General features: G+C 35.8%; 4 protein-coding genes across 7 annotated transcripts; 1 reads left to right on the top strand and 3 right to left on the bottom strand.

Moving 5' to 3' along the window:
• Positions 1–77: 77 nt before the first annotated feature.
• LOC140967530 (uncharacterized) lies at positions 78–3,155 on the bottom strand. Of its 4 annotated transcripts, none has more exons than XM_073428109.1 (5): positions 3,104–3,155; positions 2,159–2,262; positions 1,235–2,035; positions 934–1,038; positions 78–775 (listed from the first exon to the last, which is right to left on the bottom strand). In XM_073428109.1, the coding sequence occupies exons 3-5, from the start codon at positions 1,505–1,507 to the stop codon at positions 680–682; spliced, it is 474 nt and encodes a 157-aa protein (XP_073284210.1). In that variant the 5' UTR covers positions 1,508–2,035; positions 2,159–2,262; positions 3,104–3,155; the 3' UTR covers positions 78–679. The 4 variants fall into 4 exon arrangements, 2 of the variants coding, with proteins under 2 accessions (XP_073284210.1, XP_073284209.1); XM_073428108.1 differs by lacking the exon at positions 3,104–3,155 and adding an exon at positions 2,398–2,766; XR_012173595.1 differs by lacking the exon at positions 3,104–3,155 and adding an exon at positions 2,398–2,766 and having other exon boundaries at positions 1,175–2,262.
• Positions 3,156–3,535: 380 nt separating this feature from the next.
• Positions 3,536–5,317, bottom strand: LOC140967601 (UDP-glycosyltransferase 75C1-like). The gene has a single exon (XM_073428210.1). The coding sequence runs from the start codon at positions 5,135–5,137 to the stop codon at positions 3,719–3,721; it is 1,419 nt and encodes a 472-aa protein (XP_073284311.1). The 5' UTR covers positions 5,138–5,317; the 3' UTR covers positions 3,536–3,718.
• Positions 5,318–9,171: 3,854 nt separating this feature from the next.
• LOC140967508 (pentatricopeptide repeat-containing protein At4g14050, mitochondrial) lies at positions 9,172–11,385 on the top strand. Its single transcript, XM_073428059.1, has one exon. The coding sequence runs from the start codon at positions 9,243–9,245 to the stop codon at positions 11,067–11,069; it is 1,827 nt and encodes a 608-aa protein (XP_073284160.1). The 5' UTR covers positions 9,172–9,242; the 3' UTR covers positions 11,070–11,385.
• Positions 11,386–11,538: 153 nt separating this feature from the next.
• On the bottom strand, positions 11,539–14,762 carry LOC140967509 (selenium-binding protein 1-like). The gene is made up of 7 exons (XM_073428060.1): positions 14,460–14,762; positions 13,865–14,060; positions 13,338–13,565; positions 12,866–13,097; positions 12,662–12,769; positions 12,313–12,585; positions 11,539–11,966 (listed from the first exon to the last, which is right to left on the bottom strand). The coding sequence occupies exons 2-7, from the start codon at positions 13,969–13,971 to the stop codon at positions 11,685–11,687; spliced, it is 1,230 nt and encodes a 409-aa protein (XP_073284161.1). The 5' UTR covers positions 13,972–14,060; positions 14,460–14,762; the 3' UTR covers positions 11,539–11,684.
• Positions 14,763–15,362: the final 600 nt, after the last annotated feature.

Here is a 15,362-nt window from a genome sequence, read left to right as displayed (position 1 = left end):
ATCGTCAAAAAATAGCGTGTCTATGTGTGTGCGTGTGTGTTTGCCAATGAAGAACCCCCCGAGAAGTTTACAAGAGACGCAAATGATAGGCTTACAAAACTGAGCAAGACTAATAATTGGTACGATAAGAAGCCACTATAATAGCTAGCTGTCAAGTTATTAAGATCCTCAATTGTTTGTACGCAATACTCCAAAGCTTCTACCATGGGGGTTATACCACTCCTCTTTCATTTGTGCTGAAGAGCACATATATTGCTGCAACCTCCAACAAAGCTAGATAAGTATCCGGACGTCGCTGCCAATCGACTATAGTACTCATTTGCTTTACGGATTGTACCAGCTGGATACAGAATGAGTTTAAACAGAAGCAACAAAAATATGAACATAACTTCCCAAGAAGGCTAATAATAATTTATTGGTTTGTATAATTGGTACAAAAAAGTATTTCGAAACTGTGAGTGTGATCACATCGTATTCCAACATAAACTTCTGGTTTTGACTCGGATCATTTATCTTACCAGCAATCACCAACAAGTGAAACTTTTTCTAACAAGAACGATAAAAAAAATCTCTTATACTTTAATGCATAAAGTTGCAGATCGAAGACTAAGCCATTCCCTTAATTTCATCATTTGATGCCAAAGATAGAGCTTTCCTTATTCTTCAAAAAATTTACTTTTTATTCTGTCTTTTCCATGCCGACAAGACGATCTGAGGTTGGAAAAGATCGTTCTTGGATATAATTAGAGAATGTCACCTTAGGCTGGAGCAAGGCCTGCAGGTGGCACGATAAAATGAAGAAACTTTTCATGCAAATCTTAGAAACTAAATCCAGTGAATCTGGTTGGCTTAGATGAATGAATGCATAACAAACAACCTCTATCCATCAAAAGTAAATCAAGAAAAAATTTCAGAAGGAATGCCTGACTTTACCGGCGTTCTGCAATGAATTTTGAGATCACAGTTTAACTGGGAGAGGCACACTTTTGCTAGTTTCTCCGTTTCAAGTGACTCAGAACAAGCTTGTTCAACCTGAATCTGTATTGTGAGAAATAAAACACTTTGAGACTCACCAAACTTTCTCGAACCCCAAGGAAAGATTATTACAGAACAATGAAATGCAAAAGAAACATTAAAAAAAGGGGAAGAATTAAACTAAGATTGAAACTATCACCTGGCTGAAGAGCAATGACACTCATATTAGTATATAGCAATCAATTCAATACGAACTTACCAGATTAAGAGGGACGATCTCAGAACCATTTTCATTGGTAATGGATTTTTTCAACAAATGGCGAAGTTTTGCTACCTCTTTCATCAACTCCAATGCGACTTCTTCAGCTTCGTGCATCTGATTCTTTGAAAACTCAAAAGCTCTCTCAGCATGAAGATGGAAAGAAGCACAATATAGACAATTACAAGGCCCTCTACAACCTCTTGGATTTTTCTTTAAAATTCCCTTGGGAGGACCAGCGATAGTAGAAAAAAAAGTATTGCAGAGATCCATTTCCAACGTGCCTTGGTTCAATTGAACATGTTCAATTGACTCTCAGTTATCATTGTACACTTCCAATCCCAGGTCCGAGCATTTGGTCTGTTTAGCAACCTGTTCGGATTCTTTAATTTGGAGAGTAGATTGCTCCTTCCTTTCAAGACCACTAGTATCGGTGTGGGAACATTCTGATTCTAACCTTCTGGGACTACTTTGAGATTGCGATATTCCTCCTGTTTGCAAATCAATATTCACGCATGGACTATCTCCATTTTCAGAAACTTCAAAACTCCGCTTGACATTTGATAGATCAACAGGGAAAGGAGATGTAGTTGTCGATGAGCTTGGATTGGCACCAGTATTCAAATATGAACCAGCCGGAGGAATAGATGCAGGCAGCAGAATTTCCACAAGACACTCAGTCTATTGGCTCCCGTAAGAACTCAGTTCGCATTTTCTTTGCATTGTTTTGTTCAAGCGAAGTAGCAGAAGATAGAGGATGTGGTTTCTCTATAAATTCTACAGTAGGCTTTTGCTGTTTAACTGTTCTTGAGGTTATGGCAAGAAAAATGAATATATAGCGATTAGCATGCAAGCAATTAACCACGCATGTAGCAGTTAAGTATGTCCATTTACTGTATGAACTACATTTGTGAAGGAAATTACTTGAATTGTCTTTGGAAATTTCCATCAGAAAAGGAAGCAGTTCTCCGGTAGCTGAGGGATCGTGGATGTTTAAACACCCTCCGTCGACTACTAGGACTAAGAACCTGAAAGAACATAAGAAATCTTATTCCGGAAGTCTGCAAGGCATTTCCAAGTAATACTTCAGAGAGTACGCAGAAATAACATAAATGAAGTAATATTTATGCTTTTGAGACATTTATGGATTGAAGAAAGTTTACCAGACTGTTGATTGAATCAGAGAGCTCTTTCCCATCTGAACTTTGGTTGAGGAAAACATAGTTGTTCGTACGAATTTGGTCCTCTGTTAGAAAAGTGCTAGTTTCAACATATTCTTTATCGACGCCAATCTCAGTTTGAGTGAAAATATCACGATCAGGAGGTGTCATTTGAATTGACTTCTCTTCTAATGAAACATCCACTGGACTCATGCCATCCTGGTGGTTTCTCTGTTCCATTTTATGCAGCCCAATATTTTCGGCAGGGTCGGCCCTTTTATCTTTTCTATCAGAGAAATCCTCGTCGTTGCAGGGGGGAGTCCTGATTGAAAGCTCGGCATTGCTTTGTTCTTGGATGATTTGGTGTATTCAGGATGATTTCGGATATATGAATTCGAATTAGACTTCACACTACAGGACTCCCTTTACGTACATGGATTTAATGCATCCACTATTTCAATTTTCGAAACACCTACCATCGAACAATTAATCATATCGCAAGAATATATTAGTAAGAATGACATCATGGTACTCATAGCTCACTTTTAAATGCATTATTTAAATCAACATTCATCAAAACTACCAATAAGAGCAATTAGATAGAATAACTTTAACCTTTTAATCATGAAAGAAAAAAATAATTGTGCATATGGGTTTCTTTTTTTGGCAAAGAAAATAACAAAAAGAAACAACAGAGCAACAAACTTACGAGAATCATCATTCACTATGTCCCTTAGATATGTCAGCAACCTTCTATAACTATGTCCCTTAGATATTATCACCATGTGGCCCATTAAAAATCGAAAAATATTTTTTAGTCTTATCTGATTTTAATTTTGAGTTTTTTTAAATAAATTTTCAAATTTTGATTTTTTACCTTAACTTTTAGTTTTTTTTTTACTTCGGTCCAATTTTTGGCGTCATATCGAAAAATTCGACAATTTCCACACGTCATCACTACGGAGCCAAAAAATTTTAAAGTTAATATATCGATACTAAATTTTGAAAATTTAGTAGGCCAAAATAAAAAAGATACAAATTTAATGAAACAAAAACATTATCTTGCCTTAAAAACATTTCATTTTTTTCGTTTTTATTTATAAACGTAATAAAAAATAATAAAATTTTGAAATCAATAATGTTAAAATAAAAAAAAATGTTGTACTGAAGCTGGGGAAGCTACACTAGCTAGACATGCATATTTTTTTCTAGAATTTAAAAGAGGACAATTTTGTAAATATGATCATATATTGATCGATCTTACTAATATTAATAAACCCAAAACACTCGGCCAAAACCAATTTCCGAAGAATGACAAGCAAAACTAGCATTGGTCAAATCTAACACCCGTTTCTTGAAGAAATGCTTTCAAGTTCTTGTTGGAAGATCCTTCTTCCTCCATGGCTTTTCTCGCCAAAGTCTTCCATTTTCTTGCATTTTCTCGCAACTCTCTCCCATTTTCACCACCACCCATCACTTTCTCGATGCAAGACCTAATCTCATCACTCTCAACCACGCCATTTTCATTCACTTTCACTCTAACCCCGACCTTCCACGCATCTACGATCAGCTTTGCGTTCGTCCCTTGATCCGTCCATTGCGGAAAGGCTACCATCGGCACGCCACATGACAAGCTCTCTAAAGTTGAATTCCATCCGCAGTGCGTTATGAAGCACCCTAACGACTTGTGGGTAAGAACCTCCAGCTGAGAACACCATGGCACTATCTTCCCAAGATTTTCGAGTTCCTCCATGCAACTCAGCTTCTCATCTTCTTCCTTTTCATCTTGCTTAGCTCGAATAACCCATAGAAATGGTTTTTTAGAATCTAATAAGCCTTTTGCAATCTCTTCCATCTGGGATTTCGGAAGATTCAACAAGCTACCAAATGAGACATAAACCACAGACGAATCCGGATTTGAGTTCAACCATTCAATGTAATCATCTGATTTCTGAAAAAGATCGCCCCCAAATGATTTTTCCGACAAGAGTACTTGACCATCCGTTAAAAAAGCAGGAGGGATCAGGGGTCCGATCCCAATAAACACGTAGTTTTCAATGGATTTCAACGCATCAGGCTCCAACACATCGAAAGTGTTCACTAAAACCTTCGGTTTCGTTTCTAAATCAAGGGCCTCAATCTGCTCCTTGAAAGATGGAAGCACGAAGCTGAATCTTTCAGCGCTCTCTGGAAGTATAAAAGATGGAAGATCACTTTTGGAGAAGTTGTATGGGAGTCCGGGGAACTGAATTTTCCATGAGGGATTACCGGAGTTGGCCTTTATTTCATCTTCAAACCCTTTAAAATAATAGTAGTACACATCCAGCACGGTGGCCGGTTGAATCCAGAGAAGCGCACACGGGACATGAACCTCACGCGCCACCTCCGCCGCCCATGGGAGCAGGAGGGTGTACACCAAGCACGTGACGGGGCGGCCTTGCTCCGACGAAGCGACAATTATATCTTTCAAAGTTCTTGAGCTACTGTTTTTTAGTTCCGACATGTAGCGCTTGCCGTCATCGCTAGGCTTGAAGCCATCATCGTACCCGTCGGAGAATGTTGCGAAGGTGAGGCCTTTGGGGACGTCTCCGGAGGAGGCTTCGGCCATGCGCCGCCGCACATGCACGGTGGTGGCGAAGGTGACATCAATCCCGATGTGGATAAGCGTTTGGGCGAACCGAAGCGAGGGGTTGATGTGTCCTTGTGCCGGGTATGAGATGAGGAGGACGTGGCCCGAATTCATTGGATTTAAGTTATGAAATATGTCAAAGGAAATGTGATTCTTCTGACTGGTTGGGAATTGGGATTTGCGAAATCGGAAATATTTGAGCTGTGAGTGTCTTTGATTTTTTGGGTGTGGCGACAACTATATATATAAACCACCGGTCATGGGAAGGTCACGAATGATCAAGTTCTAATCGTCTTTTATGTGTGTGTCGTGTACGCTAGAAATGTTTCAATATAAAATGTTAATCGATCCATGTACTCAATTTCGAATAAATTAGTTAAAAAATTCTACGACTTCATTGTTTCCTTGCTTATCACGTAGTAGTTGGAAAAAACTTGTAAACTGCAGAATCTATAATATTAAATTAATAAAAATTTGATTGAAATCTTAAGCGGAACCGTACCTTAAATTATAATCATGAATTCTTTAGAACGTGTCTTGATTTTCCAAATCTACGAGCTATTTCCTTAAGTTATTCCTTTAGTTTTCTCTTTTGAACTATTTTCTTAATGAATAAAAGAATCGAGAACGTGATGACGTGTGATTTGGGGACCATGACCCATATATAGATAATGTCTATCATTATCTCCTGATATTTTTGTTTTAGTCCATCATAAAAACAGAAAATACACTTACGACTCTACACATTGAAAGCTCACAAACCTATTAGATACTTTAAAGTCCAATAACCTGAAATCTTAGTTGATTATTTTATCATAATTATTCACGTATAAGCACGTATAAATAAAATTAATCCAACAGTGATAACCTAATCTTGATGACGTTTGAGGTGACGATGGTAGCTAGAGAAATTGAATTTGATAAATTAAATGAGTGACGGTTTCAATGTTTTGTTTGATTTTGGCCAGTGTTCATTGATACAGCTGGGACGTTCTTATAATTGTTGATTTTTTTAGAAGTAAACAAATCAAAATTTTACCCAAATTTGCTGAAGTCAAACAACTTCTCAAGCGATTTCTTGCTGACCAGGACTTTGACTTTCTACTGTCTGGGTCTCATGTTTAACCCAAAAACATAATTATATTTATTCCAAAAACATAATTATATTTATTATAAAATTAAATAATATCATAATGAGTAGGTTTTTTATAAATTTGTCAATTCGATTCATATATAAAATTAAAAAAATAATTTTTACATAAAAATAATTTTTTATTAATAATTGAAAATTTATCTCATAAAATTATATTCACGTGAATTTGTTACTAGAGTTCCACTACACCTTCTCAGAAAACTTAAATCGAAAAGTTGAGACCATGTGTTTTACTTTTTCTTTTTTGAAATCCTATTCTAACGGGTGGGAAGACTCGAACTTGAGTCATTACAAAAGAGAAACAAAGCGAGACCATAGGAGCTAAGGCTCGGTCTCATGTGTTTTTCTTTTTAAATTAAATACATTGCTTGTGTGATTCAAGATGTAACAAATGACGTCATGTTGGGGATTTTGTATTAATCCGCAGATCTTTTTCTTTTGGTTGGCGATCGAGGCGAGGCAGAAAGATTGTCGATTCAATGGTCGCAAACAGCTGGTTTCGATGAAATCCATCCATTTACTGTTTTTTTGTTTATATCTGATATAATCTTAAAATATGACAAATTAATTTTTTTTTGTCGTCAAATTATAATAAAGTTTTAAAATCCAATAAAAATCTTTATTTTGCTGAATAAATATTATTTGAGAGAAGATAAAAGGGTGGTCAGGTATTCAGGTTAGATATTGTGCGTGTTTTCAAGGGTTAATTAATAATTAATTTTATTACAACTTGATCACACGGTCCTTCATGTGGATCTCGTTATTTTGCGTCGCAAATAAGTGCAACTTTAGGACCAAATTGAAAGATGATTCATTTGATAGTGGATTCTTATGTAGTAAGATTGTTTTTAAATTGATGAATTTGATTCGTGTAATAATTAGATAGATGAATTTCAAATGAAATTTATTTTGGATAATGTATTTGAAATTCACCACAATTATTATTGTAATTGGTTAATTTGGATTTGAAATTCGTTTGGTTGTACCGGAAAGATTTGAAGTTATGAATTTCAAATTCATTTAATTTATTCGATGAATTTATTTTTGTGGCTTTTAAATTCATCCTCGATAATCTATATAGACGCGATGATGATTAATATAGCTTATATTAATATTTTCTCCTCGTCTGTTGTGTGCAAAGAGTACTGTGCACCTCATAAAATGTCCGGCCTAATACATGTCGATAAAATGCGGGCACATGAAGTGACGTTACAAATTGACATTTACTGACTTCTGTCCATTCAATTAAATTCCCCAAGTAATTTCTCAGTCCAAAACCGACAGCTTTTACTTATTACATATAAATAATTAAGAGATTGAAGCTAAATTTTAGGTTTTAGATGGATATGATTGGCGAAATATACCTTTTTTGTGTAATATATTTTCAGTCCCTAATACGCAAATTGTGTTAATATTTTTTGAAAATTTTCGTTAAGCTAATATTTTTTGTGATATATATCGAACATTTTAGTCTCTATGTTGTTTTTTTTAAATCATGCAAACTCTTGTCTCTATGAAAAAATTACGTCAGATACTCATCGAGGTTTTTTCGTGTTCGATAAGGATTAATTGGTACAATAAAATCAAAACAATGTGGAAAACTTTGATTTGTAATAGAAAAAAGATTTTGTTGAAATTAATTGGCTAAGATGTTGAACAAATTAAAATCCTCGTGAACTAATAGCGTTATAACTGGGGATGATATTTTAACATCTTAGTCAACTGATTCTAAAAAATGCTCATCTTCTAATAAAAATCAAAGTTTACCACAATTATATCGATTTAATTTTTCGTCAATTAATCATATATATTGAACGCGAAAAAGAATGAAAACACGAAAAATAGTTGATGTATATATGACGTAATTTTTTCACAGAGACAACGATCTGCATGCTCAAAAAAATAACAGAGACTAAAAATAATATTGGCCAATATTGTTATAAAAAAAATAACTCTACAACATATATTTGAATACAATCAAATATCCTCAAAAAGAGTTATTTTTCAAAAATACAAGTTCTTGTTTTGGAGGTTTGGTTAGTATTAGGTGGTTGGAGGTGTACATAATACGTTAGCAGTGATTTTTGGTGTTGGAGAAAAATGTGAAATAGTGATCATAGGAAATTACGCCATTTTTACTTATGTTGTGATAAATTTAAGGCAAGGATATTTTCATGCAATAATATGGAGGAATATATAATTAATTAAGAATTTAAACGAATAGACTTGAAGTTTNTTTTATTTCACTGAAATTATTAATCACCAATATTAATTTATAAATGATTGATTCTGATATAAAATTAATTATCTATAATATGTATTCTAAAAAAACATAGAAATTAATTAAAATCTGCAATGGTTTAAAATTTAACAAAAGCAAAAGTGATATTTAACTTAATGACAAGTTTAATGGTTTTATTTTAAAATTATTATGATAATTTAGTAACTTAATATAATATTATTTGACGTTTGTCTATGTGTATTCCATTTAAGTACTTTTTAGTTTCGATTTTGGTAAAATTCACTATTCTGTTAATTTTATTTTTATTGTTTTTCCATTTTGAATGATATTTGGATGAAAAATATTTTTGCTGATTTATCATTTAAGAGAGCTATCATTATGTCGTGGATTAAAAAATGTCATATAAATAAGTGAATATATATGATTTATTGTCATGATGTATTTTTATGTATTGTGTTTTGATATATTTAGATTGATAAATACTTATAAACATGATGTTATTCGAACGATTTTAAACATTATGTAATTCTCGTTATTATCTTTTTCATTATTAGTCACCCACGTGCGATGCACGTGTACATTCCTAGTAAAATGAAATATACTAGTTGCTGGTGCAATCGTGTTTCTCCTGATGTTTTAGTTCCGATTTTGCAAATTTGAAGAGTTTCAGCGTGTAAAATGGTCAGACAAAGAACTAATTCTAAAATTTGAATTTTTATGGTAATTTTTACAAATATTTATCACTTAATTATGTACATACTAAGTTGTCTTGCTAAGTAGGCTGCTTAGCAAAATCACTTGAAGTACGCACTCCTCAGGCATGAATGCATCACTTCCGACGCCTGAAACGATGCGACCACGCGCAGCTTCCAATCCAAGCCAAGAACCTTCATGCCCATGTAATCAAATGCGGTTTAGATCTTTATGGGCCCTTCTATTCCAACACCGTGTTAGATGTTTATGGAAAAAGTGGCCACATGAGTGATGCCGTTCAGCTGTTCGAGGAAATGCCTCGAAGAGACTTAGCCTCATGGGCCTCGATTTTCACCGCTTACAATCAAGCCAACCTTCACCGGGACACCCTTTCTCTATTCTCTTACATGCTACCTATGGATGGCTTCCAACCCGATCATTTCATCTTCGCGAGTCTTGTCAAGGCATGCGCTTGTCTGACTTTCTCGAAGCTTGGCCTGCAGTTGCATGCTCAGTTTGTTGTATCGCCGTTCTCGGATGATGATGTTGTGAAGTCCGCCCTAGTTGATTTTTATGCGAAATGTGGATTGCTCGATGCTGCGAGCAGAGTGTTTGACTCCATTTTGTTGAAGAATTTGATTTCTTGGACTAGCTTGATGTACGGATATGCAAGAGTGGGAAACAAAAACAAGGTGGTTGAGCTTTTAGGCCACATGCCTCATAAAAATTTGTACTCTTGGACCGCTCTGATATCTGGCTTCGTGCAGAGCGGGCATTTTGATGATGCATTTAGGCTGTTCAATGAAATGAGAAGAGAACTAGTTGGTATCGAGGAACCATTTGTTATCTCAAGTTTGATAGCTGGTTCAGCTGGTTCAGCTACATTGGAGGTTGGAAAACAAGTTCATAAATTAGTGGTCGGTCTCGGGTATGAGTCAAACTTGTATGTCAATAATGCATTGATCGATATGTACGCTAAGTGTAGTGATATTTTATCCGCTGAGAAGATTTTTATTGAAATGAGGAAGAGAGATGTTGTTTCTTGGACCTCAATACTTGTTGGAATGGCACAGCATGGTCGTGCCGAAGAAGCACTTTTGTTGTATGATGAGATGATTTTGGTTGGTTTAAAACCAAATGAAGTGACCTTTGTTGGGCTCATTTACGCCTGTAGTCATGCTGGGTTAGTCGAAAGAGGCCGTCAACTTTTTCATTCCATGGTAGTGGAATATGGATTAAGTCCATCTCTTCAGCATTATACGTGTTTGGTGGATCTTTATAGTAGATCAGGACACCTTGAAGAGGCTGAGAACGTGCTTAACTTGATGCCATTTGAGCCTGATGAAGCTGCATATGCTCCTTTGTTAAGCTCTTGCACTCAAACTGGGAAAAAAGGAATAGGGGTCAGGATAGCAAATAATTTACTCAAATTAGGACCCAAAAATACCTCGACGTGTATATTGATGTCTAACATTTTCGCTCGAGCTGCTATGTGGGACAATGTTTCTACCATTCGAAAATATATGGGGGCTATGGAGTTAAAAAGGAAACCAGGGTACAGTTGCGTCGACTTAGGGAAAGAGAAAGAAGTTTTCTATGCTGGTGAAACGCAGCATCCCATGAAAGATGAGATATTCAGTTTACTCAAAGAGTTGGAATCAGAGATGAGAAAACGAGGCTATGAACCAGATACTTCTTCCGTTTTGCATGATATGGAAGAGCAAGAGAAGGAAAGGCAACTCTTTTGGCATAGTGAGAGAGTGGCAGTTGCCTATGGTCTGCTGAAATCTGTGCCTGGAACGTCGATACGGATACTCAAAAACCTTCGAGTTTGTGGAGATTGTCACATGGTTTTGAAGTTCATATGCAGTATTGTGGGCAGAGAAATTGTTGTCAGAGATGCCAGCAGATTCCATCATTTCAAGAATGGTGCGTGCTCTTGTAAGGATTTTTGGTGATCTTGGACTTTGGAGGCTGAGTATTGGACATTAAATCGTCTGATAAACAGAATTTCTAGTCTGTCATCACAATTTTTTCTGACTCAGTACCTGCGCGTGATTAAAGATTAGCGTTTCTGCTTCCTTAATGTGATGGGATGAGATCGAGGTGTGCCCTCAAACAAAGAAATTTTGAGGCATACATTTTGTTTTTGAAAGCTATTAAGTTTTGTATATTTTCTGCAGTTAAACATTGGAATTTCACTAAAGCAAATCAGGAATTACCTCTTGATAAATCGAAGTGGGAGAAGGAAGATTACTTCCAGTCTTAGAAACAGCCTGATTGTGATATTCTTGCTTCGGATATACTTTATACTTTTGTTTTTGTGAATCTATTAGCAATCTAATTAGGAGCACTTTTTACTAGATTAAAAAACATCAGTCCATTATTATGATTCCGGCGCCCTTGTAAAGGTTAAATAATAATGGGTGAAAGTAATCGACTCAAAAGTCAAATTTCATCAAAGCTGCCGAACATTCCATATCAAAGTCCTGTATCAGACCAGCTTATGCTATAAAGGATTTAAATTGTTGAATATGGTTTGTCGAGTGCACGTTATAACCCTACAATAGAGCCTAAATCCAGATATCAGAAGTGCAGTCTCCCCCTGGATACCTCATTTCGTGTGCCAAAGACGGGCCATCAGGTTCGGATCCGAAATCCACGATGAAATTTGGGTTGATGGTAAGCCCACCTTCTTCGGAGTTCACATCAATTTGTAGCATATGGGAACCTTTCTCAGTAAGATCGGGGTAGAATTGTCGGTCCCATGTGCTGAAGAGCGAATTTGTAACGTAGAGACGTTTCCCGTCTAAACTCAGCTGTATCATTTGAGGTCCTCCTCTTAGTTGATGTCCCTGAATTGCCAAAAGAAAAACACAGAAACTTTTTACTCAACTCCTCCATTGATGATTGATCTAGATATGTTCTCTCCAAATTATTATTGAAGAATGTATTAAACAATATAATACACAATTTAATTTTGGCATCAGACGTCATGAAATCATATACATTTAGACTTTAAGTGGCCCTCAGAACTTATCCAATGAATCCTGAAATTTAGCTTTTTAATTATGACTGAAAATTGAATACCCTTTAATACAAGCTAGTCCTTTACCCAAAGCATATAAGTTGTTCTAACTTTCTTTTCGAATTTCAGAATGGAATCAATACTTGGTCTGAAATAATGATAAGTAGTAGTACCTGAATTTCAAGTACATCGATCTGGTATGTAGTGCCATCTTCTGCCACAGCAACCACGTTACTTCCTTTTCGAATCAAACCTCCGACCCATACTTGGCCAGTCAGTCGAGGATTTAAGGGATCTTCAATGTTATATTGTCGAATATCACCGTGAAGCCAGTTAGCCAAGTAGAGGAATCGGTCGTCGAGAGAAATCAGAAAATCGGTGATAAGTCCAGGCATTTCAGGTAGAATCCAGTTCTCCACCTTCAGTGGCTTCACTGATGCTGATAACTGCAATCAGTTTAGATTAATGTATTGAATTTTATTTACTTCAGAATTGAGACTGAAAAAAAATCTTTACACGCACCTCGTGACTCCACGACCCATCCGATTTCTTGAAAAATCTTACCATGTTGCTTGTTAAAGCACATCCCACGAACCCGGTATCTTTAGACGGATCGTGCAAGAACCTTATCTGAATTTTAAGTACAGCATCTCATGAGTGGAAAGAGAAAATCAAGGGAGAAAGATTTTATACATAACGACAGATAACAAATAAAACCCAATATACCTCCAAAGGCAAGAGACCGGAATTTCCGAGGTCCAAAGTCTGTTTCAACTCACCCTCAGGCCAACTATATACGTGCAAATGCCTTCCATAAAGACCATCCGAAACGTGCTGAAGGTCAAAACCTTTGGTGAAGGCAGCAGGGGCTCCCCATGAAGTGCTGATCATGGTCTTATGCCGAGGTTGGTACCAGAAATCATAGCCGAAAAGGGGGCTGTGCCCTGGCTTCTCCCACCTATTATAAAGAAATGGAAGCTGTTTGCTAGTTCATGATGTTTAGTTTCCAGATCATTAGAATAATAAATTTTGTAACCGATGGTTGCACAAAAATTTACATCAAACAAAAGGAAATGAATCTGTAAAGTTCGAAAATAAATGCCAATGAGATATTGAATCTATTGTTAATTTAAGAACACTTTTAGGACATGAATCATTATATTGTGTCATATCATAGAGCAGATACAAACAACGATACCTTCCTTTGACGTTAAAATCCGAGTCGAGTAGAAGAAATCCATTTCCTTCAGCCTTTCCATCTCTATCTCCAAGACACGACACCATGATTTCACCCGAAGCAAGACAGTGAGCTGTGTGGGGGTATGCTAATCCAGTTTTCTGTATTATATCTTTGGGGTCAACATATTTATATAAACTTGGAGCCCTTGGATCCTTTAGGGTATCGATTGCATAAATACGGCCAGATCTGAGATAAAGGCATCAGAGGCACATGTTAAAGAATGAGAATAATTTCTATCGTCAAAAGCACTCACAAGAAATAAACATCTTTCATCACTACATTTAGGTTTCCAAACAAAATACTGGAACAATACGCAAATGTAGAGCTGGCATTCATGGCCCTTGAACCTTTTTACAGAAGGAATTGTAATTTGGAACTGACAAAGTTGAATCCAAATAGAAAGTGGATACGCAATTTTCCTAACACGTCTTAGGTTAATGTTTTGTGACGAAATCAATTTATCTTCCAGAAATTTGGTCACTTACACAATTGAAGGTAGGACAAGAAACCGCCGAGCAGCTGATGAATCGCCATGGCAAGAGCTGCAGGAATTCCATCCAGAATGATGCAGTTCATCGCCAACGTAAGGCATAGGCAGACTATGGATCACTTTCGAATAAGTTGGTGAGCTTGGATCTACATCCACAGTGGAAAGTTAGTCTGGCTTATTCCTCCCTGTCCCTGTAAATTTTGTAAAGCAACATAATCATATAGTTGCAATATAATCATCGAACATGAAGGAACTTTGAATCCAAATTTAAAAAATACCAATTTCATGCATAAATTTTTCAGTGAATCGGAACCAAATATCTGGTTCTATATGCCATAGATTCCAGCTATTTCCTTTTCGGGAGATCCATTCCAAATCACAGATAAAAAAACTTCACTGGAAAAACAAAATCACAAAGAACAATCGAGATTAGAAAGATCAGCACCCAGTAGAGCATCATCATATCACTAAATTCAAGATAAAATCAAACTCTACACCAAAACACAAAACCAATCAGAAATTCAGCAAATAAGAGACAAATCAATCAAACCAAATAGGTTTTTTTTTTAAAAAATAACAATCTCAAATACCTGTGTAAATGCAAGTAACATAAATCAGAGCTTCCCTTGGCCCAGACATGGCTTCAAGAGGAGATGCATACCCCGGTCCTTTCTTGCAGCACCCATTGTTATCCACCTTCGCGTGTTGTAACACCACCATATCAGTTGCCATTTTCTGTTTTTAACACTATTTCTTGCGACTTTCGAGAAATTAAGCAGAACCCAGATGCCAAATCACTTAATATAATGTCACCACCAGTTTTGTCGTCAACTTTTGTTTTTATTTTAGAATAAATTTATTTCGGGTATCATATGAAATTCCCTGACGTTGATATCACAGACGCCACGTTCACGTGGGGTGAGCGAAGTAAATCTCGGGATAAGGTGGACAAGTCGGTTGCTTTATCACGGACTGTTTTGGTCGTAGGCGGACATGACAAAGGTGCCCAAGACATAATAACCATTGATTAATTAATATCCAGTTGGAATAATTATTTAAATATTATAAATTTTGTTATTTTAAAATTATTAATTTTTTATTAAAATTGATATAGTCATTAAATATTTTTAAATAGTGGTAAAAAAATATTTGAAGAATAATAATTGAACTTGAAAAATAATAGAGCGATCGAGCAACTCGAGTTCCTTGTCAAAATCTTCACTCCCAAACACATCTCACTTGCATTCCTTGTCCGAACTCTTATCTTTTCATTTGCTTTTTTTTTTCTTTTCTAAATACTAAAGAAATAATTTAAAATCTAATTATAGAATTTTTAATATACTAAAAAAAAACAAAAAACAATCAGTTCTCTTTGAAAATCAAGTTGGTAAAAGATTAACAGGAAGAAATTGTCTTAAGTTTTGGTGTAAATGAATAGAAGATTAATTTGAGTTTCCTTTATTAGCTTATTTAACAATGACTCAATTAAAATG

The sequence above is a fragment of the Primulina huaijiensis genome, unplaced genomic scaffold, assembly GCF_012295235.1.
Source record: "Primulina huaijiensis isolate GDHJ02 unplaced genomic scaffold, ASM1229523v2 scaffold25443, whole genome shotgun sequence".
Taxonomy (NCBI): domain Eukaryota; kingdom Viridiplantae; phylum Streptophyta; class Magnoliopsida; order Lamiales; family Gesneriaceae; genus Primulina; species Primulina huaijiensis.
The sequence above is the reverse complement of the archived record's forward strand: the minus strand, read 5'-3'. Positions and strand labels throughout refer to the sequence as shown.

What these genes read in the sequence shown, in the direction of transcription:
- LOC140967601 (XM_073428210.1), bottom strand. Translation starts at nt 5,137, where the DNA reads ATGAATTCGGGCCACGTCCTCCTCATCTCATACCCGGCACAAGGACAC.
- LOC140967509 (XM_073428060.1), bottom strand. Translation starts at nt 13,971, where the DNA reads ATGCCTTACGTTGGCGATGAACTGCATCATTCTGGATGGAATTCCTGC. An exon ending in CCGGTCTCTTGCCTTTGGAG is followed by an intron (nt 12,770 to 12,865) that starts GTATATTGGGTT and finishes CTTAAAATTCAG; the next exon opens with ATAAGGTTCTTGCACGATCC. An exon ending in TCGATGTACTTGAAATTCAG is followed by an intron (nt 11,967 to 12,312) that starts GTACTACTACTT and finishes TTGGCAATTCAG; the next exon opens with GGACATCAACTAAGAGGAGG.
- LOC140967508 (XM_073428059.1), top strand. Translation starts at nt 9,243, where the DNA reads ATGCATCACTTCCGACGCCTGAAACGATGCGACCACGCGCAGCTTCCA.
- LOC140967530 (XM_073428109.1), bottom strand. Translation starts at nt 1,507, where the DNA reads ATGGATCTCTGCAATACTTTTTTTTCTACTATCGCTGGTCCTCCCAAG. An exon ending in AGATCGTCCCTCTTAATCTG is followed by an intron (nt 1,039 to 1,234) that starts GTAAGTTCGTAT and finishes CTCACAATACAG; the next exon opens with ATTCAGGTTGAACAAGCTTG. An exon ending in AAATTCATTGCAGAACGCCG is followed by an intron (nt 776 to 933) that starts GTAAAGTCAGGC and finishes TGCCACCTGCAG; the next exon opens with GCCTTGCTCCAGCCTAAGGT.